This window comes from Azolla caroliniana, unplaced genomic scaffold (genome assembly GCF_043228905.1).
Source record: "Azolla caroliniana isolate FFs.n. ecotype wild unplaced genomic scaffold, voAzoCaro1.0.p SCAF_5, whole genome shotgun sequence".
Taxonomy (NCBI): Eukaryota; Viridiplantae; Streptophyta; class Polypodiopsida; order Salviniales; family Salviniaceae; genus Azolla; species Azolla caroliniana.
This window is the reverse complement of record NW_028230440.1, coordinates 23995382-24021124: the sequence shown is the minus strand read 5'-3', so window position 1 is coordinate 24021124 and position 25743 is coordinate 23995382. Positions and strand designations below refer to the sequence as shown.

General features: G+C 36.8%; 1 protein-coding gene across 5 annotated transcripts in view; it reads left to right on the top strand.

Annotated features, from left to right (window-relative positions):
• The window catches only part of LOC147864540 (uncharacterized), a 31208-nt gene extending 8749 nt beyond the window's left edge, over positions 1 to 22459 (top strand). Inside the window, exons 2-24 of one of the 5 annotated variants that reach the window (XM_087320449.1) lie at positions 4890 to 5008; positions 5176 to 5340; positions 6393 to 6464; positions 10049 to 10099; positions 10209 to 10310; positions 12245 to 12295; positions 12387 to 12410; positions 13510 to 13605; positions 14629 to 14691; positions 15490 to 15552; positions 15646 to 15690; positions 16167 to 16229; positions 16974 to 17024; positions 17108 to 17152; positions 17225 to 17290; positions 17399 to 17452; positions 19729 to 19829; positions 19937 to 20006; positions 20122 to 20189; positions 20316 to 20442; positions 20601 to 20723; positions 20808 to 21229; positions 22259 to 22459. In XM_087320449.1, the coding sequence (XP_087176575.1) occupies positions 4890 to 5008; positions 5176 to 5340; positions 6393 to 6464; positions 10049 to 10099; positions 10209 to 10310; positions 12245 to 12295; positions 12387 to 12410; positions 13510 to 13605; positions 14629 to 14691; positions 15490 to 15552; positions 15646 to 15690; positions 16167 to 16229; positions 16974 to 17024; positions 17108 to 17152; positions 17225 to 17290; positions 17399 to 17452; positions 19729 to 19829; positions 19937 to 20006; positions 20122 to 20189; positions 20316 to 20442; positions 20601 to 20723; positions 20808 to 21229; positions 22259 to 22349 (2132 nt within the window). In that variant the 3' untranslated portion in view covers positions 22350 to 22459. Of the gene's footprint in view, positions 1 to 4889; positions 5009 to 5175; positions 5341 to 6392; positions 6465 to 9937; positions 9958 to 10048; positions 10100 to 10195; positions 10311 to 12244; positions 12296 to 12371; positions 12411 to 13509; positions 13606 to 14628; positions 14692 to 15489; positions 15553 to 15645; positions 15691 to 16166; positions 16230 to 16973; positions 17025 to 17107; positions 17153 to 17224; positions 17291 to 17398; positions 17453 to 19728; positions 19830 to 19936; positions 20007 to 20121; positions 20190 to 20315; positions 20443 to 20600; positions 20724 to 20807; positions 21230 to 22258 lie in introns of those variants that run through there. The other 4 variants (XM_087320448.1, XM_087320451.1, XM_087320452.1 and 1 more) reach the window with 4 other exon arrangements.
• Positions 22460 to 25743: the final 3284 nt, after the last annotated feature.

Sequence of the window (25743 nt, the reverse complement as noted above, 5' to 3'; positions counted from 1 at the left end):
AGGAAAGCATGAGCACGAGAATCCTTATCTAGCCAAGCTTCAATCTCAGCGTTAGATGAGCCAGCAACTGATTTGGTTGAAGAGGATGAAGTTACTGGTGGTTTCTTGTCACTACCATTGACTACATTCCATAAATGATGGTATTGTAGCAAGGTCTTTATTTGTAGCTCCCAATCCAAGTAATTGTTCCCATCCAAGATGGATTCTTTGGGGAGTTGGGGAATGGTTGATGAAACAATGGTGGCATGTGAGGCCATGGATATCCTCCTCTTGAGCTACAGCTGGACAATTTACAGCAGTTGTAAGTAGATACTCAGGGTCTTTCTACTTCTCCCTAGATGCTAGGTGAGGCTCAGATAAGGGGAAAAGAAAACAGAAGAGCCTCCTCTGTAGGGTTGGGAGGGAGGGATAAAAGAAGATAGGTCTGTGTGCTCTTTGGCAAAAAAATAAATCAGGCTGAGGATATGGAGACCTCACTGCTCTGATACCATGTGAGAAAAGCTGTTAATAGCAGCAGCGGAAGACTTAAAACAAAATAGGCACAGCCAAGCTGTGAGAAGGCTGTTAGACAGCAGTAGAAAAAATGGTTGCAAAGAGTAGAGACACAGCCAAGGAATAGAGCTTGTTTTAAGTAGCAAAAAAGAAAATGAAAACTTATACAAAAGAGGCTGGTATAGCCTATTTATACAAAATTGGGGAATGTGGGTGAAATGGCTGTTTGGTAGTTAAGTGACTCTTGTACTACCAAACAGGTATAAAAAACTAGGAATATCTTGGAAAAGGTAGAAGAGAGAAAAGGCATTTAAAGCATTGCAGATTCTAGAGAGAGAAGGCATTTAAAGAGTTGCAGATTCTAGAGAGAGAAGAATCTGAGAAAAGAGAGAATGTAGTTCAAAGATAATAAATATGAAAGAGAGTGCAGGGCTGGAGCTGCCACCCTCCAACAAACATGACACTAACATAAAATTTTACTATGACATGACACTAAGGAGAGATAGAGAGGGAGAAAATTGGGATTTGAACCCAAGTCATAGGCGATAGTAGCACAACAACTTACCACTAGGGTGAGCTAATTTCTAATAATAAAAAAGGGAAAACAAAAAAAAAAGGAATACGTATTTTTTTTTTTCAAACGTATTCGTTTCCAAACGTTTTCAAATGTTTGTATGCTTGCACGAACACGTTTATTACGTTCTATGATTGGGATTATTATGTACTTTTGCACTTTGATGCATACCTTGGTTAAGTTATCAAAGTCAAATTCTTGGAGCAAGAGCATCCATCATGCTAGTTTCCCCGTCACTAATTGTTTCTTTACTAGGTAGAGTAGTGTTGAATGATCAACATGAAAGGTGAACTTATTACCTGGTAAATAATGACGAAACTTCTGCACCGAATAGATCATGCCAAGTGCTTCACTTTCTGTGGTGTTGTAGTTACGTTTTGCTTTGGAAAGACGGCGACTAGCATAGTAAACTGGGCGAAACCACCCCAGTTCATGTTCTTGCATGAGAATACTCCCAATGGCAATTCCGATGCATCAAGAAAAATGTGAAAAGGTTTGGTCCAATTGGTAGGTTGTACCACTGGTGCTTTTGGCAAGATGATCTTAAGCTTGTGATATGCTAGGCCTTCAACTTTTGTCCAACTAAAGGGAGCGGCATCTACCGCAATGTGTAATGGAGTAGCTAAATCCGCAAGAAAGCGTAACACCCGACTATGCCAACGGATCTGTCTGAAGAACCTCATGAGCTCCTTTGTGTTTCTTGGGGCTTTCGCATCCATGATAGCTTGACTTTGCCTGGGTCAATTGCTATACCTTCTTTGGAAACGATATGCTCGAGTAGCATGCCACTCCGTACTGCAAATGTTCATTTGGACGGATTAAGACTCAACATTGCCATGCGGCACTTCTGTTAGCATTTTGTGAAATATTCGATGTGTTCAAAGAGTGTGCTGAAGAGGGCAAAGTCATCCAAGAACACTTGCATGAAATTTGGTATGAATTCCTCAAAGATTTCCATTATCATCCTTTGGAAAGTGGCTGGCGCGTTCTTCAATCCGAACATCATGAAATCTACCACAAACACCCCCCATTCTGTTACAAAAGGTGTCTTCTCTTGGTCTTCCTCTGCCATCCTTACTTGGTTGTAGCCACTGAATCCGTCCATGAAGGAGTAGATTTGATGTCCCGCCATTGTATCCAAGATTGTATATGTGAAGGGTAATGGGAATGGATCATTGACTGTGGCTGTATTGAGCTTGTGATAGTCCATGCATATATGGAGTTTGCCATTTTTCTTTGGTAGTACAACGATCAGGGATAGCCAAGCAGCTTTGTCAATTGGTTTAATAAATCAAACTTTCAGAAGTTTGTCGATTTCCTCTTTTACCTGCAGTGCATACTTTGTGTTCATCGTATATCGTTGTTGCTTAACTGGGTTGGCATCTTCTTGGAGTTGAATGTGATGCTGGTAGAACTTTGGATCAATGCACTTAATCTCATCTTAGCTCCAGGCGAATACATCCTTGTACTCTTGTAAGATTGCCGTCAGTTTCTCTTTGAATTCCCTAGGTAATCAGGTACCGATTTTCACAATCTTGGGATCATCTGCCATGCCTAAGTTCAGATCCTCTAGGTCACTCTCCTTGACCCTTCTTGAGTGTTGAAGTTCCTTTTGGAAGTTGTTTTTCGCATGGACAACCACCTGAATGCTATCTGGGAGTGGAGTGGACTTATAGTGTTCAGCCAGCCGCAAATGTCCATGTCAAACAAGCTGACCAAGTTTGGGATTGAATTGATAATGTCCTCTCTGTTTTATCATCCTCTAGACCAGAAGACATGTGCAATCCTTCTGCGACTTGTGGCCTATGCTGCCTAGAGAGTTGGGTGCGATTAATTGGAACCTGGATCTTACGTCTGTGCCGATTTTTTAGATATGGCTGATCCCACTTTTGGTCCAATTTGAACTTCTTCATACAGGGACATCTTAGAAGGAGTGTGTAGGATGAGTTCACATACTCCATGCAGACAACCAGTAAGGCAATGTTGATGAACACTCCACCAATGTTTACGGGAACACATGCTAACATGCTGAGGGGGTGAACTGGTTGCTGGTCTGCCATACAGAGTAGTAGTGGTGTGGGTTCCTAGCAAGATACCCCAAGTGTATGGCATAAGTAATCCGCAATGATGTTCACGCCATTGCCACTATCTACCACAATACCGCTCACCAACTGTCCCTTGATACGAGCGTCTATTTGTATGGTTTCATTGTCGTATACTTCAGGCGAGGTATCCGGATCTTGCTCGCTGGTGGAGACTGTCAAGCTTTGTGCTACTTTTGCTGTCATTAGTGCACCACTGATGATTTGGTCACGAAATCGAGGTACTAGTGGTAGCAGCTCATCTACACAAAATGTAATTTCCTGTTTTCGTAATGCCTCCCAGATGTTTGTTTCTCTAGTCGGACTTTTGAGTTCGTGTATGGGAGCTGGGGCGGTATGTTCAGGGGTTACCATTTTGTTGGTGACATTCTCTTGCAATAGCAATGCTCTTACTTCTTCATGGACATTCTTCTCTACTTCCATAGTTGTTAAAAAACGCGTATTCTACGTTTAGAGTACGTTTTAGAATACTCTGAAGTATTCTACATGTATTCTACGTTTTAGAATACTCTTAAGTATTCTACACGTATTCTACGCTTTAGAACTGCTGTTTTTTAAATTTTGACGTCTTCTACATATTCAACATATTTAACAAGTATTTATCATTTCAAAAAATATTTTCTTTTTTTTGAAATTTTTTTTAAGAAGTATTTAACGTATTTTACAATTATTCTACATGTATTCTAAGTATTCTAAACGTATTCTACACGTATTCTAAGTATTTAACGTATTTAACGTACTTTATCTATAAAATACGTTTTCTAAGTATTTAAAAAAAAAGTTAGAATACTTGTAGAATACTTAGAATACATATTGTACACGTATTTTATGCTAAGTATTTTACAACAATGTCTACTTCCCATTCATTGTGCTTGGTTTGACTAGGGGTGGCGACAAACACCGCTGTGGTATCTTCACCTTCCATTAATTCGATCTGAACCATGTTTACTGCTGGTTGTGTGCCTTTTTCCTTCTCCTTTTGAATTGCTGCTCGGTGTGTGCAATTGATTTTCTTATGGCCTTTTTCGTTGCAAATGAAGCAACACATCTCGTGCTTATCCTGACCATCTTTGTAGTCTCTCCTTGGCCTGCTGTCTGAATCTCTTCTTCGTTTGTAATTGGGGCGTCGATAGTTGCTACCTTTATTGTCAGGATCATTTCCTTTGGACTGGTTGGTGAGTTGAGTCTCCGGGGATCGTCCTGAAGCAGTTGTGACAGCTGCTACCTGAGCGACTGGTTTGTTCCCGCCGCTTGTTCATCTGTCAAATAGCGCACCATTGGTTGCTCAGTCCACATTCTGTGGCTAAATGGCCGGGATTCTGATATTGAGGACACTGTAGGTCCTACCGAAAACTGGTAGATGTTCTCGTGGGGCTGCCATCCATTGAGGTGGCCACCATTCCAATTCAAAGAATCCCCTGCGCCAATCTCGTGGTAGCCGTTGGTTCGCTGTGCCATGGTGATGAAGTTCTTGTGAGCACTTGTGTCCAGATTCTGTGAGTAATACTAAAATTTGTAAGATTCCTCACTAACAGAAAGGTTCTCCCCAGAAGTAAATAGTGACAAAAGCAGGAATATTAGCATGATGAAAAATAGTTATGTATTAAGTTTAATCTGATATCCTTCGAAGAAAGGCTCATCTCATTTTACGCAGTTCCTTTTTCCTTATTGTCCAGAATATTTTCCGTGAGAAGTAATTGTACTTTTATACGTAACTATAGATGTTGTCAAGTTGGAAAGTGTCCTTGACACGGTCACCTTTGGAGATATTCAAGGAGAAGATACACGAAATTTTACGGAGGCCAATTTCATGAAACTTTTCCGCCTTTCTCAATTAATGGTAATCAACAGCAAATCTAGCTTCATTAATGCATGTGGCTTAGAAATAACTACATCCAATGATGTTTGTTATTTTCTTGATAATGTACTTTTTCCTCAATTTTTGTTATGATCTTAGATGTGGAATTCTAATTATAAATTCTGTACTTTTGTCTGAGACCATGAAAGGTGGAATACTTACTTCATATGCAAGAGTTGTTTCATTCTCAAAAGACTCGGTTACTGGAAGCTGGAGGGAGCCTTTTTAAGCGCGCTGAGAAATTTAGACTGCGTTGTGTTTGGCAGCATGAAGCTCTATGCCAAAGTCGACGTGATTTGAAACAAGCCAAAAAGGTATTTTTCTCATGAAATGTGGAGGATTATTTAATCAAAAAGCTTTCAAAGAACAAGAAAATGAGATAAAAAAATATGATGAGTAATGGTGAGAAATTAGTTTTGCTTTTTCACATGTTCATATGTATAATATTGATTTCTTGGAGATTATTTAATGAGATAGGACATGCTATATTCTTATGTAATCTCATGAGAATTCTTTCATGCTGAGTGCTAGAAGGTCGGTTGCCCAAAAACCAGAAAAAATTCAGCCAGAGCACAATTTAAAGAATACAGTGGAAGATTGATGTGCATATTATAAATATGAGTGAAAATTTGCAGTGGGATAGCGATATTCTATTGTTCACTCTTTTGCAATTTATGATGATAAATAATAGATCAATTTTGCTCAATGATTCTTATAGATAATCAATCGGTTGAAGTTTGAAAACAATCATGGGAACGTACTATTGTTGAGATGTGACATCTACTATACAACACGGAGATATGATCAGGAACAATTGTAATGAATCATGATACTGAATGGGAGCATGAATGACCACTTAGCAGGTGTAAATGGAGTTTGACACTGTTGCCTTTTCATAATGATGCACTTATTTAGCCTTTATAGTGGAAGGAGCTGTCACATTTTCTGCTATATCATTTTAGTATATGGATTGCCTACTGCCCGCATTTTCCAAGTGGAGACTCATATTTGACAGCCGTCACATATGTGGTTATATGGACTCAGTTCATCAGCATGCAATGGAGCATCTTGGTTGCTTCTGCTGGCTGTTTTTGGGCTGCCAACAGAGACATGATCATTGCCTTGTATTTGGAGATGGGGTATATTTTACTGAATTTCTCATGTCCTAAAAAACCAGATGGATTCATTCCTGTTGTGGGAACAGTAGCATTTACCTTTCCTACAGTTTGCAATAGATTTATCTTTTTCGAGTGTGAATGTATTCGGCATGTTGGTCTACTATAGTTTTAGGCAATAATGATTCTTGTTATCATTTGTGTATGTTACATAAACTCAATATTATGCTTATGAGTTCTACATTTTGTAGACAATACGTACTTATGAATCATTACTTCGTACTCAAAGACAACCAGCAACAACAACTGTACAACCCACACAGGCATGCTTCAAAACTTGAACAAAATAGATAAATTCACATGGAATCACCTAATTACATAGAATAATCTAGAAATAATAAACATAAATTGGAATTTGTTTTCTAGATGTATTAATGTTTCAAAAGCCAACCAGCAACTCATAAGCTTTTGACACATTAACAAATTCCAATCTATGTTTATTATTTCTAAATTATTTCTAGATTTTTTTCTAGCTGATAATCATCTCAAATAAAGGCTATGGCCATATCATTTACTTGGAAGACTGAAAGAGCATAGTTATATTTGAACTTCTGGGTGAGAGTATTTTTTATATTTGAACTAGGATGTTTCTCAAGCCTATTTGACGTAATATAATTCACTTTTAAGCTTTATTTAGACATTCCCCATAGTAGTAAAGGGTTGCGTTTCTTTCTTTTTCTTATCCCTCTATCATAGAGGATAGCAACCTCTAGCTATGTACTCATTGCAAAATTTTCCTAATTTGACAATGAAAGCACATAATTGTGGTCACATACAATTCATTGGACCTTGCGTTCACATTGACACTTTAGGATATTCCATTGACACCTTTGATGTGCTGCCTCAGAGAAGACTCATGGGCTACTATCTCTAGTAAAATTTCCAGCATCATCTTATCAATAGAGATGACAATGGAAGCAATAAATCAAACACAAGTTGATCAATAGAGATTAGAATTGTAACAAATGCAATGCAAAGTGTAGCAAGGGGTAGAGAAGCTAGTGAGTGGGCAATGGGGAATGGTCTTCAATGAACATTGTGCTTTGTCAAATGTCTAGTCCATCTTTGTCATCTCTAATGTCTTCTTGATGTGTATCTCTTTTCTAGTGGACGACATTGCACGCATCAAAGTCATAAAATGGAGAGAACCCAAGTTTGATCCTTGCCCTGAGTTAGACCTTGTCCCATAGGTTGCAATCGGTCTCCCCTGGATGTTAAAAAGATTTCTCTCAGCCATGCAAAGAGTAGTCACGCATATCACAAAAGTCAAGAATAAGCCTGATCATGGATTGCCAAAACAAGCTTGGAACACAGGATACACATACTAGAGCAGTAAAGCCCCGTTTTAGAAAGGAGTCACATACTAGTCACATCACATAAGCATAAATGCACTACCCCCTGTTCCAGTAAGCTTGGATTGTCCATGCTTGAACATGATCAAAGTGGAAAAGAGTAGTGCAATACAAACAGATATCATGAAACTGGCTATTGAAACATAGGTCAGCCCCACAATGTCTCTTGGTAGTGAAATGGGCACTATAAGCCACTCTTTTTGCACAGGTCTCAAGATGGAGTTATTATCAGGACATAATACATGGATAGACATTTACATCTCTTGCAATCCACTATGTCATAGGGCGTCTCAGGACCTCATGACATCAATGAGAGACTTAGATTGGTAGATATGTGTGCAAATCTATATTTGCCATTGGTTAGATATGCATGCAGTCTATGTTTGCCATTTTGGAATTAGAAGAATGCCATCTTTTCCATTCTGTTGTTCTTTTATGAAAAACGGCAATGCTTTGACCCACTATGCAAGGCAATGGAATATGAGGACCAACAATGCTTGGGACTGTTCTTGCTAGAACTGAAGAGTCATAGAAAGAAGGAAGAAAGAAAGATATATTAACGTCTTTTAAGAGGCGAAAATTGCCTATAAGACCAAACAAGAGATTATATCTTCAGTATTGTCTCATCTTTGAGAACAACAAATCAAAATAGAATAAGTATTACTCAGTAAATACAAAAGTTAGATTCTCAAGCATTACTCAGCACATGTGAGATTCTCAAGTTAGATATATTGTAACTTTTGTCTTTGAAAGATCTCTAGCATAGGTCAATCCAGAATGGAGAAGTCTCCGAAGCGAGGGAAGCACTTGTGATGGCGGGAGATAATGGCCTTTATCTGTCGATGACAAGGGTGCTGAGGTCATGGTCCATGGAGCCGGGGCCTATGTGCATGATGAATTGCTATTGCCCAATCAATTATAACCTCTTTGTTATGCCCTGGTCGGGAGCCCATTTGTGTATCCCTTGATTGACTTGTAGCATCAGTAGGAGTGATGGGGCTAAAGAAAGTTGTGATTGTCCTTTGTTGATGAGGTTGTGTGGCAGTATTATTGTCCTTCAACAACTTTTCCCTGTCTCTTGACTTCTAGCAAGAAAAGTCCAAGGCACTGTTGGTCCTCATATTCCATTACCTTGCGTAGTGGACCAAAGCCTTGTTTAAAGAGACAATGGTATCTCCCTCTGATTTCATAAAAGACACTACAATGACAAACATAGTGTTCTTTGGATTCCACTCCTTGATGGCACAATTTGCAAATTCTTTCTTCTACAAGTATACGTGTATATCTGCCTACCTCAATCTCTAACTGATGTGATGAAGTTCTCAGCTACCCTATCACACTACGCATCGCATAGGATAGATGTATGTCCATATAAGGTGGCCTGATAGTGAATCCATCCTCTGATGTGTAAGAAGTGTGTCTTGTAGTGGGCCATCTTTGTACCTAGTGAAATTTTGGGGTGGATCCATGTTATGTTATCCAAGTTCATAATATTCTTTCTCTCTATTCTTTTCCACTTTGGTCATATTTAGATGGGGACAGTCCAAGCTATATTGGAATGGGGGTAGTGCATTTATACTCATGCCATGTGACTCAAACCATTGCTGCATTTCAGCATACCAACAATGAATGTCTCCATTTTCAGCCAGTTTTCTTGATGACATAAGTGCCAACCTTGGGTACCTTCGTTTCAAGAGATCCCAAAGACGGTGGTTACATGTCACTGATCGGAACAATGCCTTGGTGACTATAGGTGCTGCTCCCATCCCTGCCCGGATTATATCATGGGGCACCAATGCTTTGCTCATTATGATGCGGGCAATCATTGACACTAGTGGTCTCTCTAAATCTTTCCAATGATTCGCCTTGCTAAGACTTGGTCCCCACGTTTCTACTCCATAGAGAAGAGTTGGTGTGACAAGTGTATCTAATAACCACAACTTAGTTCGTGGCTCTTGGAACTGCAAATGTGCTCCATAGAGAGTAGTTGTTAAAGGACATCAACACAACCATAGTAGCTCATCAACAAAGAACCTTCACAACTTTATTTAGCTCCATCACGCTTCACAAAAATGGGGTCCTGATGATGACACTTCAAAGCGGGGTTTCCATAGGTCTCACAATAGCAATTTATCGTGCATTTATCCCCCAACCATCTAGAGCATGGCCCATCCATTCTTGTCATCGACAAATTGAGACCATTATAATGCGCAACGAAAGGTGCTTCCCTCACTTTTGAGACCTTCCATCTAGGAGATATTTTGAAGACACAAGTTTTAGCTCAAAATCTTGTATTTAGCCAAGACACTTTATTTACTTTGATTTGTTCTTCTTTCTATTTCAGAAACCAAATTTAGGGGATTGTGAAATAATCTTTTATAGGCTAAACTAGTTTAAGTATAAAGTGCGTTGATTATTGAGTATAAATTCTTCATCAATAGCTGGTCATTGAGATGTTTGTCTGGAAGGTAACAACTCATAAGTGTTCATTACAGGCACATTACTGTCCATTTTGTGAGAAAGTCTTTGAATCTTCTATGTATCTTGTAAGTTATTTTGAATACTACTTTTGTGCTGTTTAGTTCTTTTTCAATAAAGTTTGGAAGATTCCCTGTAATGCTTGAATAAAAGTTTTGTGTCAGTTACGGCTATTAGGATATGCATATTTCCAGAAGACATTCTTCATCAAATGAGCACCCAGCGGAAGGTGCAAAGAAAACCGAGTTATTGAGGTCAAATAATCATGCTACTTCGCAGGTATTAATTTCAAGATGGAGATTCGTATTTATAATTAAAAACTGTAGATGACTCTCGAGTAAGGGATAGATGTTAAAAATTCATGTTGAAAGAAAGGACAATATTTTAATGTCAAAAAGATATATTAATGCCTTTTAAGAGGCTGAAATGGCATGTAGGACCAAATGAGAGATTACAAGTGAAGATGTTGTCCCATTTTTGAAATAAACAAACCATGGTGAATATAGCTAGATCAGTAAGATGGCCTAAGGTACTTGATAATCTTGTTAGCTAAGCACTTAACATTCTGAGGTTAGTTAGACTGAAGCTTTTGCTTTCGAAAGATCTCCAACATGAGCGATCCAAGATGGAGAGGTCTCTTAAGAAAGAAAGATATATTAATGTCTTTTAAGAGGCCAAAATGGCCTATAAGACCAAACAAGAGATTACATCTTAAGTGTTGTCTCGTCTTTGAGAACGACAAATCAACAAATCAAAATAAAATAAACATTACTCCGTAAATATAAAAGTAAATAAGATAGAACGAGACGAGGGAAACTGGTTTTCGGCACATGTGAGATTCTCAAGTTAGATGTATTGTAACTTTTGTCTTCGAAAGATCTCTAGCATAGGTTGATCCAGAATGGAAAGGTCTCTGAAGTGAGGGAAGCCCCTGTGATGGCGGGAGATAATGGCTTTTATCTGTCGATGACCAGGGTGTTGAGGTCGTGGTCCATGGGGCCGGGGCCGGGACCTACATGCACGACAGATTGCTATTGCCCGATCAATCGTAACCTCTTTGTTATGTCGTGGTCGGGAACCTATTTGTGTATCCCTTGATTGACTTGTAGCATCAGTAGGAGTGATGGGGCTAAAGAAAGTTGTGATTGTTCTTTGTGGATGAGCTTGTGTGGCTGTGTTCTTCAACAACTTTTCCCAATGTCATTTGAGCTCTAGCAAGAAAAGTCCTAGGCATCTTTGGTCCTCATATTCCATTACCTTGCATAGCGGGCCAAAGCCTTAAGTGAGGGAAACACCTTCAGGACAGAATGGCCTGAGAGAGTAGTAAAATGAATGGCTTTCCTACTGTAGACATACTGGTTATTATACTAGTTCACTAGCATAGGAATATCTGTGAGATTTGCTCAAATAAAACTTCCACTAACGTAACATTACAATAATCCAAGCTTCAAGTAGACACCCATATAGGAAGAATCTAAGATTGGTGTTTAGTATTGGTGAAGTCAGATGGTAAATTCTAGATATGGGATCTTACTGTTATCAGACCATATGCTTATGAGACGACCTTGTGTGAGCTTGGTCAGTAGTATTGAACTCTTAGTTTGTCCTTGGAATAAGGGTGGGTTTGTGGGCTTGGCCATGCCTGAGTAGCATGCATCTGTACTGTAACTCACAGGATTACTGCAGGGTCTACATCCAATCACTTCCATCTCCATATAGTAGAAGCTCATTCGCCAACAAAATAGGAGATCATACAATTCTTCCTCCAGTGCTAGTTTCCTATCATCATATAAGCTCTAGCTAGTCAAAGAGAAAACTGGAAGACAGTTGTATCCATCATTGTCTGTATTTACCTATTTATAAAGTGATAAATGGACGTCAGATCCACTGCTTGTTTGACGATTTCATGCAATAAGTCCACATTATTAGTTGGAAAGGCTTTGTGTTGTATCACTGCTTTTGCAAGATTCTGGTTTTGCCACCTCATGTTTGCATTTGATTTGATTAGTGCTAGAAAATATTTAAAATGGTTTAAAAGTTAAATATCTTTGAAAAGGCTTCTACCAATATTTCGGCGACATTTTTGAGACAGCATCTAGACTATTCTTCTGCCAATGAATCCTTTTCATTACCACCTTCTCCTGAAGCTCTAAATCTTTAACTTTCAAAACACAGGTATAGGCTGGTTTCTTATTAATCATAATGTCCTACAGATTAAACCTGCACCAAAAGCCGAAGTACATAGTCTCCAAACAACTTCTCAGGTTTATGACGTGTGCTCTGTGTTAATTTTTAAAATCAGGAATCCATGTAAAACATAATGTTTCTAATGCTTCGCAGGTTAAGTACTCGAAGGATGGTGGGATTGATTCATCACAGGTTAGAATCTTGCTCTGAATGTCTTGTCAGATTTTGTTTATGCTTTTAAAAATATTTAAATCCCTGAGAATCTGTAAGTAGTGGACGGAAACATTTGGAACATTGAATGACATTAGTCAAATGTGTTCACAGATTAATAGGACAAAGTTGGTAAGTCTATTTGTTTTTTTCCTTATGGTGGCCTTATCAATGTTTCGGAATTATTACAAGATATACACAATACTGTGGGGTGACACAAGGCTGTTCTCTCTCATCAACATTCTTTGGTTTATATATGAGAGTTCAGGAATGAACCTGTTATAAGTTCTCTGAACTGTGTCTTCGTTGTGCAAGATGCAGACATTATGGAGGATATTGCAACAGTGCACAACTCTTCTGGAGAAGGGACTGGTGATGAGGTTGATTCGAATAATTTCCCTGACACTACACCCTAAGTGGCTGTAAATGCAATCTGATATCAACCCATTGTGGGTTGGTGTACTTTGTATGCCGACTAAATCCTTTTTCCTGTCTTCTCGTTGTGTTCTATGTTTTCTTCTTAAGATCACCTTATATGAATGCTCATGATTGAGAAAAGAGATCTCTGCCCTGATTGAAATGGATGAGAAGCCCTTGGCTCTGACTTTCCCTTAAATATTCAAAAAATGTGTGGGAATATATTTGTGCGCACTATTCATGAAGTAAACAAAATCTTGTGATGGAATTCGAATTTATTGTAGGGTCGCAAATGGATTCATAGTTTAGTTCTCCTCTTTCTTTGAGGAGCCTTTGATGTGCTGCCTTCCAATGGTGATGCTCATGCCATCTCTAGATAGGAAAACGTTTTTGTCTGTCTCTCAACCTTGTTAGTGGAAATGGATGCAGTCTTGTGACAAAATCATATATATTTTTAACTTTTTCTGCAGTTTTGCTAGCGTACTTCAGATTTTATTGAATCATTTAGCGCCACACACTGCTATTCTTATCACAGCCTTGTACATTCTATTATGTATCATATATATGAATCATATATAGTAATATATAAAGGCTATGTTTCTTCTTCATACTTTACGATCATGGTGATTAGTTTACAAGAGACAGTATCTTTGGACACATGCAGGTTACCTCATTGAAGATGGCACTTAAAGAAAGCAACAAGAAGTTGAGGGATGTTCAACAGAAGCTAGACAATCTTCAGAAACAAATTGTAAATCCTGTATGTATCTAGGTCTATATTCATAGAACAACATATATGTTCATGTGTTCGTAACTTTCTAAGATTGTAGAAATATTCCATCAAGTAATTTCCATATACTGCTATAGTAAATATGAAAGACACTCCATGGTGTTGGTCATTTTCTTGTGCGGCCATGGCTGTTTCTGCAATGTACCCCTGTCAGAATCAGACATGGTGATTCTGGTGGACTCTATGTGCTGATAATATAACATCTGTCTTTCTCAAATAAAAAGGAGAGACACGGCTGCCTCTCAATTTTCACCATGATCTTCCCAAAACGAAGTTACTTATCATGATTTGTTTTCTCAGTTTTTGTCTTAGGGTTCATGTCATACAGTCTTAAGTCCTTTAAGTACATACACATTTTTTAATCCTTAACAGATCTACATTTACAGCTACACTATTTGATTTATAATTAAGGAATAAATTGAGAAACAAGCACTTCTACCACCTTAAATCTCATCATTATTGTTTTTTGGAAACAATATTCAATAAAGAAATTTAGTGCTACTGGAGTTTGGTCAATTAAATCTGCTATTATTCTCAGAGTTCAATGTGTTATTTATTTTTGAAGTAATTATTATTTCTATATCTATAATTATTAGTGACGATTATTGTATCATTTTAGGTATGATATATGTGTCCCAACTGTGTTGTTGTTTTCTCTTGATGTACTAAATAAAAGCATTGAAATAGACTCACCGGTTCTAAGCACAAAGACTTATGTTATGATTATAGGCATAAAGCAATAGTGGTTTTGGTTATATTTTACATTGACCATGGTTGATTTGATGAAAGTACTATAATCAGGGACATTTGGAAAATAATTGAGCCACATTTGACAATCACCATGATTGAGTTAATGAAAGTACTTAAAGTATGGATGACTGTAAAATAACTAATTGAGTGCAATGGCATTGCTTTATTCTATTCTGTATAGTTTTTCAAATATTAACTATATATCTAGGAATTCTAATGTATTCTTTCTAAAGACATGAATAGAGGCCATCAAGGACGGATGTGGGAAACAAAGTAGAGGATAGAAAAGCTATGGCAGCTCAAGAGGTACCGTTTATTCCATGTTTGAAGCCTTTCACTTCTATAAAGATAATCCATGTAGAAGTGCAATCACAGTAGCTCATGTTGAAAGCTTCAAGTGTTGTTTTGATAAGACATTTTTGAAAGATTCAAAATAGTATATTTAATATCTTTCATTGTATTTGAGAAACTTGAATGTATACTTAAGGTATATATAGAGGATTATTTATCCACATTTCCAAAATTGAATTATCTGATCCAAGTACTAGTTTAGGACTCACTTTGTCAGCCAGCCATGGAAGGAGCTACTCATGAAGCAGATATGCCACAGTCACCCTGACTTTCCAGGTAGCAGGGAGCATAGTTAAATAAGATGAGAGATGCCTTCTTGAATTCAAAGCATAATATCAGGAAGGAAATGTGGTTACGCAGGAGACTTCATGGCTAATAATGGTTCCAGTTGGTTGCTTCATTAAGTGTGAGCAATACTAGGTTTGGATGACTAAGATTTAAAGGCATTACACGACACTACCAAATTAAGTTCTGTGGTCGTAAGGACTAGAATAGAGGCTGAACGTCAGTCTTTTGAATGCATAGAATAGCTACTAAGGGTTTTCTTTCTGGTTTGAAGATGCCTTTAGAGATTGCAATGAAGATGTTATCATATTTTGATAAGTTGTTTTTGGTAGTATTGGTGACAGTAAAACATGTCCCAGGTTTCATCGTTATATTTCAATATTGTATCCAATATTGTTTCTTTCACTCCTTTCATATCATGCAATGAAACATTTTTTCTCTTTTTTGTGCGTTTGTAAATTGCCCCAGAAATTGAGAGAGCTAGAAGTCAAGTTTGGAGATTTTGAGAGTCAAATTAAACAATTAGGCGAGGTATATCTCAGAAAGGACTGGTCTCAATTATGTTCAAGTTAAAATTTATTCCATTAAATTGAGCAATATATTATTAACAGATCCATTCTGCAGGAAAATTCAAAGCTTTTGAAGGAGCTCAATGCCGCATACTCGGAGGTACTTTATTGTAAACACATTTAATCTGTATTATATCAGATTATGAACTTCATAGTTTGGAGAAGTTGCTTAGGATATTCATAAATATCATATGGGAATCAGGATATACCATTGTTAGAAAAGAAAAATGTTCATTAAGGCTTTTATTATGCAGAAAACAATGTTCTTTTCTAACAAGAGTGGTGGATTCACTTTCCAAACCACAGCATTACTTAAGAAGGGTTACTTCTGCATTCTGAAAAGTATCTCTATAGGGCAATTTCATTTTTTGATACTCATTTTTTTGATATCCCTCTCAACGTAGCTGGTAATCGTTATTTTGGTCCATGATTCAACATCTATGCTGAAAATATGCAAAAGCCACATGAAACAATATATAGTATGAAAAACCAGATAATAAAGGGAGCATTGTAAATGTCATTCTCTTTTGCATATATATCTTGAATTGTGATCCTCTCATATCTCTAATCTCTCAGGTTTCAGGCTTGAAATCTGAGAAAAGGCGCTTCATTCGGTCAATGGATCATCGTGATGAACAGGTAATTTTTCTCTTTCATATGTAGTGACTAATAGGATAATAGAAGTATTAATTTAAAATAAATGGATTTTGTTCGATGAAGTCATTCTTCCCCCTTTCAATTTGATTGGCTTAGAGTCAGTTTCTTTTCCAAAGGTTTTGTTTGAATTTCTTCTTGTAAAATCAGCAATGTTATATTTGGGAACCTTTCTTAAAAGCTACATTCTGTAGATCTATGGGTGTGCAAGCTGGTCTTCCTGCCAACATGTCAGATAACCCTTGAGGGTTTTATGATCATATCAGATAACTGATGACATAATTTCTGAAAGATTAACTAGACTGCATACTATATAATTATTAAATGGAAACTTCGCTGCGGGGCAATCGATTGAAAAGATATTTAATAGGTAGCAAAACATGGTATATCCAAAGGTTGAATCACAATGTCATGCTCTATTATAGGCTTTTAATCAAATAAACTTGAGTCTAGTAATTGCTGGTGAATGAATGCTGTAGCATGGTGTTTAAATTCACTGTATAAAATTGCACACAAGGAATGTAGGAAGGATTCAATAAATATTCTAAGCTTGAGGGATGACCTGAGAAATCTCAATTACCTTTCAAAAGAATACTCTCAGAAAAATCTAGTTCATGGAGATATGGTGATTGCTGAATCTATCAAATGATCTACTGAAGTGAATTTCTGAGACATTTTGTTTCTGTTGCATCACAACCTTTGCTCTTTCTAAATATTGTTATTCTACAGGTGGAGGAACTACAACAACAGATTGAAGAACTGAGAAGAAGTCTTAAGAAGGTGAACCGAAACAATGTCTAATGTAAAAGAAGGAAAATAGGTGACATGTTTAAAATACATGAAAATATATTTGTCTTTTGCAGGATTATGCACAAGCAGTTGTTGACAAAAGGCCAAAGCCAATCAAGGTTGAACTCATTTTTGCAAGCCAACTTCCTTGTAGTTTATTCATTATGTCTTAAACAAACCATGTTTTGTAGGACTGGTTACATGAAGTCGAAGACTTTCATGAAAACCAAAAGAGACTCAGATGTGAAGAATCACAGGTTGATATTCTTAACTAATTGTAAATAAAATTTTCTAATGTTTGTTGAAAGGAATATGACTGCATGATTACTGCCTCATGTATGCCTTATTACTTTTCACTTTGACAGATGGCAACAAGGTCTCCAGTTTCAGAAAAACCAGAATTATCACAAGAAGATCCGGTACGTCATGCATTAAAATTCTATCAGAAGAAAGATCGTCTTCAATTCTTCTATATTACTCAAAACGTTGTTTGAAAGTGAATATTTGGCTTGTAATTGAATGGTAATATTTTACTCTGTTTTAGTTTTGACCCTTTTTAAGCTATGGGAAACTACATGTTCAAGTAATAGGAAAACGGCTGCAAATATGCAATATAAACATGAATGCATTGATACTAAATCGGGAAACAATGCAAGTGAAAAGTGGTGACGTGGACTGAGCATAAGTGACAAAATATTAAACTTTGATAAAAAGAAAGAAAGAATGATATATTAAAGTCCTTTAAGAGGTCAAAATGGCTACGAAACAAAACAAATTTTGTCTCATCTGTAAGAACAAATAGATAAACTTGTTAGGTAAGTAAATTAGCAAAACTGTCAAGAATACTAGACATTCTTGTTACTTAAGAATGTTGTACTGTAATCATACATGAAGTGAAATTTCTGCCTTCAAAAGATCCACGAGATTGTCCATACCAAGATTGATAAGACGCCGAAGCAAGAAAAGCACCTTTGTGTCAGTTATAATGACATTGATTTTTCAATAACGAAGATGACAGAAGCATGTTTATATGCATTTGGGCTACATGCATGACAAAATCCTATTATCCATTCTATTGTAATGTCTCTGGAACGTTGTGGTTGAGACCCCTCTTGTGTAGCCCTTGATTGACCTCGAGCTTAAGAGGGAGGGTCATGCTTCTAAAGAAGATTTCTGATTATGTGCCCATATTCTTATCCTTCAATAACGTCTGTCTATATATCTTGATTTGAGGTAAGACCAGCCCAAAAATTGTTTGTTTTCATATTCCATTATCTTGCTGAATGGACCAAAGAGATACGATTTTTATATCTGCCTCTTATTTCATAAAAGCATAGGAAAACATTGTTATCAGGAACTTAATTACATAGTACCTTAATTGTATTCAGACTCGATGATATCCACCAGTAAGATTCTGTCTATTTTAAGTTTAATCTGAGTTGATGTGTCACTACGTCGCTTATGTTTATGTAACCTTCAGAACATATTCCTATGGATATTCAATGAATTACATCCAGTAACTTCCTAACTTCATATGATCTTTCATTGGATCCATCATATCAGTGAATTTTTCAACTACATTAAAATCTGTACAGTGGCAAACATTGTTGTCATTTGGAACTTAATGATACAGTTATATCTATTGGTAAGAACCCTTCTACTATAAGCTTAATGTGAGTTGATACATCAGTGCATTGCTTATGTTTATATAGCCTTCAGAAGAGACTCTACTGACATCCAATGAATTACATTTAGTAACTTTCTAACTACATATGTGATCTTTCATATTATCCATCATATCCACGGATTCCTCTAACTACATTAAAACCATTTCAATGGCAAACATTGTTGTCATTCGGAACTTAATGACACAATTTATTCCACCAGTATAAGCATAATTCGAGTTGATACATGATTACATTGCATATGCTTACATAGCTTTCAGGATTCCTACCGAAATCCAATGAATCACATCCACTAAAATGACCTTTCTGAATCTCTCCAATTATGTGCCCTTTGAAGTCTTGGCCCCAAGTTTCCACCCCATGTAGAAGATAGAAAGTGAAGCACAAGCAGCTTACCATATGGAGAATTGAGGCCCTTGCCTACTTCTAATTATATATTGGGATGTTTGTTACATAGCTTGTTCTATCCTGATCTTGTTACTCATGATTGAATGGTGTTAAATATGTAGTTTCATCAAGGATTACCTTATGAAGCACTTCTTAGTTGAAGCATCAACTTGGCTAACCCTTTGTACCTACTGTTTTGTGATGCCAATTCTTTTTAATTGTGTAAACAAAGCACAATCTTCATCTATAAGAAGATTTCGGACTTCTACTCTCTCATCGGATATTTTCTAGTACTAATATACAACTTACCAGATGCCATCTATTACAAGTAGGTATAAGTCCATACCTTAATCTAGGACATGCTATATAATGGAACCATTTACACCATCAACTAGGACATGCAATACAATACAATAATTTAAATCGTAGCCTCTATCCACAAGGGTTTGTTACTGTCTATGAAAGAATTGGTGTTCCTAATTGTGATATCATGAAAGGGAGCCATTTGCATGTGACTTGTAAGTATTTTATGTTATTTGCACTCCATTCATTAATCTCTAACCTTCCAATACAATAGTCAAAATATGATTCTCTCAATAGTATTAGAATTCTGTGATTTTCAGGTTTCAAGGAGAGTTATAGTTGATACCATGTTAGAAGAGGAAATCCCTCCGGATAAAGAGAAATGGTTGAGATTGCACCCTTATACACCCTTAGAGAATCTGTAAGCTGCCAATGCTAGATTTTGGAAGTAAATTATGTATTTGTTGTTCATATAACATGTTTAGGAATGTTTCATCTTGAACTTAGTTTAACATGTACTTATTTCAGGCCATATGTTGTTGCAAAATACCCACATTCTCCAGCACTATTTTTGAGCAAACGTAATGAAGTCTCTAGAGTAATACTTCATCTGGAATTTTTCTTTTTGTTGATGTTTTGGTATAATCTTGATTGTCTATAATCTTGGTAAAACCCTGGAAGAATGAGCGAATATGTACTTATATTTTGTGCAGCGCCTTGATAAAATGTTAAGAGATGAGCTTCAGAAGTTTGGAATCCCTCCAAATGCAGAAGGCCTGAGGTAAGTATTAAATTCTCAAGTTTGTACAAATCCTATTTTTATACAAAATAAATAAATTGTCAAGTTGGCAACCAGTGAACATTATATTTACCAAGTGAAATGAAATATTACAAATTTGTTTTTCAGTGATGCCAAATATGCAGTTGTTGCTACAGCACTTGAGAAGCAACGAGCTGTCCGTCTTTCTTCTGCCCCATTCAATGACCGACAGGTTATGGAGTTTGAAAGAAGCACAGTCTTGTGGCAGATTGAGGTAAACATCCAGTATTTCTACTTAAACTACTGCTGAAAAGCAAGCACAGTATGGGTTAATTATATGCCTATCTTCTAAAGTTTCAATGTTTTTATCTTTTCAACGCCATATTAGACGGTTCATATGTGACGTAATCATTATGTTTTTTTGTATTCTAGAGAGCTGTTCATTCACGTGATATGAGTATACTTGATTCCATTTTCGATAGAGAGACAGACTCAATGTCTGGTAATGATGAAAATGTGGAGGATTCAGTCTCTGAGGACGAGGACATCATACAAGTATGGAGTAATTCTTAGTAAACTTCACAAATTTTTAGTAACACTTAAGTTAGTACAGCTTAATTTATATTACCAAATTTGCAGAGTTCAAGTCCTCAATCACAAAGGAGAAGTGGATATCTGGATTTTGAAGCTGATCAGAGTGAGAGTGCTAGAATGACAGCTTCAGTGCATGGCTATGAGCAACCTGATACCTTTCGATCACGAGTGTTTTCACAGATTTCGGATGTGGTAGCCATATCTAAGAATATGGTCTCAAGGAACAGCCTTGATAGTGTAGAGACACATACCATCCAAGTGGCGGAACAGTTGACAACTCAAAGGATGTCGTCGCTTTCTAATGACCCACAACCTTGCAACTTAATACTGTCTGCAGTATCCAGCCCAGAAGCTAAACTGCCAGAACAGATTTTTGAACAACTGGAAGAAAGTATTGGTTTGGGTGATTGGGAGAGCGATGGTGATGGTGATGGTGAACGCAACAGCTTTGTGCAAAGCAGCCCAAGGTAACATATTTGGTGCAAAGCAATCTAGGTATGCATATGATATTCAAAACTAAGACAGTAGTGATGGAAAGTGGTTGGTTTCTTTCCCACAGAAAAGGGGTAGGAATAAACAAACTAAAATTGTAATGATGGAGAAGTGGTGGAACCTCCCTTGTAAAACATAGCTGCCATATATTTAGGGAAGTGTAAAAAATGTCATCCTATGAACATGAAGGATAATTCACAAGCTAGGGTGGTAGGGATTGATCACAACTATGATCCTTTCTCTAAGCAACTACTTTGCTGAGGATAGTCGAACAGAGTGCTGCCTTAATGCATAAGTGTCCTATCTGTGATATTACATTTTAAAAGGCATTATTATTGGACACCAAGGGTAATCCACAAGTCAAAGATGGTAACACCAGACTATGAATAAGATACTCCTTCGTCTCTTCCGACGATAGTGAAGGTTAAGGCCCCAGTATACCAATGATACATTTACTGAAACATGGCATCTTTATGAACATCAAGATAATTTACGAGCCAAGAAATCTTGGTGGTTGATTTCATATAAGATCCTCACTATTGGAGTAGAGAGTTAAGCATAGCTATGCCTACCTGTGAACATTGAAGAGCCAAGCATGGCATGCTTATGACACCACGGATAATCCACTAGCCAAGAATGGTAGAGTTCGATCACAGGTGAGTTCCTCCTCTCTACACAACTATTTCCCAAGGGACAACATATTTTAATGCAGGTTTAGGCTTTCACATTGGTGGGAATTATGTCCCTATCTATGGTAGTGAGTGATCATAAGGATGATTCTTTACTTGAATTGACCACTCTTCCCGATGGGAGATTGAGTGTGTTCCATCCAGTGTAAGGTCCCATAAGCATGATATATGTGATACATTTAGTGGGGTATGAACACACTATGTTGGGGACAGATTGGACAGATTGGATACCATTCTTCTATTATAAAACAGAACAATCACATTTGACTTTTCAGCAATCATGTTTCCTGAGATTCTTATAATATCTTTGATCAGGACAAGCATAAAAGAAGAACATCGAGATGGTATGACTGCCAGTTCCAAAAACTCAGGAGGGTTTTCTGATTTAGACATACAAACGTTGTAATTTATGGATTGCAGACATTTCAAAAAATATATCCAGCTTTGTAACATATATGATTCGAGACTGCTGTGTGAGTATATTTCATAACCAAAAAATATCAGATTCTAGTGGTACAGATAATGTATCCAGCCTCCAGGCAAATTTATGTTGGCAAATACAGAACACTAGTACGTTCTGAAGTTCAGAAATTTGATATTTAAAAACATTGAAAGGGTGTGGTCGTGTAACTTTGTTCTGTTCACAAAATTGAAATATTTTTGAGCATTTCATCTAGTTTGAAATCTTGTTCATACATGGAATTAGATTTGTTTATAAAATAGCTTATACTTCAGAATTAGTAGTCAACAAGGAAAATTCTTGCATTGACAAAGATAAGTTAAGGATCCAATAATGTTACGGTGGCATATGTTGATTTCTAAACTAAATTATAATGTACTGGGATGGCTGATTAATGAGGAGAGTATAGTACTCCAATCACAAGCTACTTACAGATCAGTCGGCTATAAGACAAACCAATTCCCAATTATTGATGTATTTGGTGATCATGACTCTAAATTCACAATCCAGTTAGTTCTTAGCATATTAAAAGAGGTTCCCAAAATCATTGATAGTGGTAGAAAAGTAAACAGTTTATATGGTTCAATCGCAACTAAATTAATTTTAATATGGTAAACAAACCACCAAGCCAAGCCAATTATTGACTAAAGCTACCAACTTAAGCCCATTTATGGAAGTTAGAATACCAAAAAGCCATAGAATAGACAAGCAGCTTTTCAATTCTCATTGAAAGAAATATTTTTGCATTGAATGGAACACAATCTTGTTATTATGTGGCCAACATCCATTGCTACCATTGCATACATTTCCCAAGAAGTGATCTTTTAATTGTACAAACAAGCCTAACCCTACCCTAATGCTTTTAATGATTCAATCATTGAACCACCTAACTAGGTATCCTCTCCATACATACTTTAAAATAACCTTCAAGCCTACTTCAAAAAATTCTCCATGCTCAATTAAAAGAGCCAACTTGATTTTAGCCTTTGAATAAAGGTTTTATCCCACACAAGCCTAAACATTTCCATATCATAATACAATTTATGCAAACAATAGCATACAATCGTTCTCTCATGTATTCATATCTCCTCACAAAAAACGGTAGAAGAATAACGTCCACATAAAAGAAATCAAAGCTAACCAAAATGGTTTTGTGCTTTACATCTATTTGCACTTCATTGCTACTAAACATTTTGGGACTAGCATAGCAGCAACCAAGGACTAAATAGACACATTTTGTGAACATTTGGAACTAAATCGTCGTCGAACAGTAAGCTAGTCATATTAGGTTCATGGGGATTCATCCTAGTGAGTAGAACACCAAAGCTTGATAGTAGAAAGTGTGAATTTTCTGATAAATATATGATTAATTGGTGTATAAAATGTCAATATTATGTGTTCACAATGTGATTGCTCAAACATCAAACTAGTTGTGAGATATTGCAGATGAAAGCTTTGTGGTTAGAGTGATTAATTCCAAGCTAAGTTGTTCATTAATTGAACCGTTAATTTTGTTGTTAACAATATGATAAGTATAGGTGGTTGGCGGTTGGGTGACCTCACTATTAAGTTGGGTGACCTTTAAACATAGAAAATGATTGTCCGAAAATTGTCCAACCTATGAAGATGAATGTCCTAAAACTATCCAACATATGTTACGATCATACACACAAATTATCATATACACCTTTAAACATCGGATATGATTCTCCCAAAACTATCCAACATATGTTACGATCAGACACACAAATTATCATATACACCTTTAAACATCGAATCTGATTGTCCAAAAATTGTCCAACATATGTTACTATCATACGCACAAATTATCATATACAACTTTAAACATCGAATATGATTCTCCAAAAACTGTCCAACATATGTTACGATCATACACACAAATGATCATATACACCTTTAAACATCGAATATGACCGACAAGATAAAAAATGAAAGATATTTCATTAACAAGGGTATCTGATATACAATGTATGGCGGGCAACCAATATACAAAATGATTATGGCAATGTACAAGGTACGGGCAATGTCCAAAATATAAAATGTTTCAATATATAGCGTTCAGTAATATTGCATCGATGATACAAAATTTCTGAAATCCTTGTTGATCACGAATACGGAAATCCCAAAACCCTTCGTGCCCACTCCGCGATATTGATCCAAAGGCGTTGCATGTTTTCATGTCCGAACCATTTCTCTATGCCCTAGAACCAAATATGTATAAGAGCCAAGATCTATAAAATCCACATCTGACATCCAAATCCAATCATACTTACAAAATATGGAGATGTCCAACTAATAATAAACTCCTCTACCTGCATTTGTATGGTCTTCATGATGTAAAAGCCACCATCCCAACCATTTGGCTGTGTTGGTTAGTCCAATTGCCCTCCACCCGAGGATGAGAAACCACCATTGGTTGGTTCAACACCTCTCCACACTTAGAATTATAATTTGTCGGTTAAAATACATGCATCACTAACAATCAAAAATTATTCTTGACATACCTCCCTTCACTTGGATATATGTCACCTTTATCGCAATAAAACCACTCTTCGTACTTGGACCTAGTAGCCATCTATAGTATATACAATCAAGCAAAACCAATAATCAAAAAGAAATTTGGAACATGTCATACAGATGGAGGTGACTTTGGGTAATAAAAACAATATTTCCAACAAAGATGAAGGTGGATTATCTCTCTCTTGCATCAAATTATCTCACAGAAATGTATGAAGCAATGTCAACATTATTATGAAGCAATATCAACATTATTATGAAGTAATATCAACATCAGTATATATATGGTGGCACCTTCTCAATAGCTACCATTGCTTTCTTGAAATGTCATTGGGTAGGTTCGCGTCAATAAACATTCTCCATATCATCAAAACGCATTGTCCCTCCTCCACGTGGCCTACATGATTGCATGAACTCAACAAAACAAGGAAGGTAACCACATCAGGGATATTGGCCTCAAATACTACGTCATTGAATAAGTCCAAAGCCCTTTCAATCTCACCAGGTTGAGCAATGTTGTCCAATTTCGGAACCATTTTCATGAATACAGATTGGTGGAGTTTTCTGTGCATACATATACATACATGTATACATGCATGCATACAAACATACATACATACATAGAAAACACATGAAAAATAATTTCTCCATCATCCCCCCCCCCCTCTTTGACAAGGATCTTCGTTCTTTGTCATATTTCTATGTCTTTTTGTGGACGTAAAGAGGTGAATTATGTCATTTAATGGGTGGTGTAGATGATTGTGGTTCACCGCCTTCAAAGCATTTGAAGCTTTTGGCACAT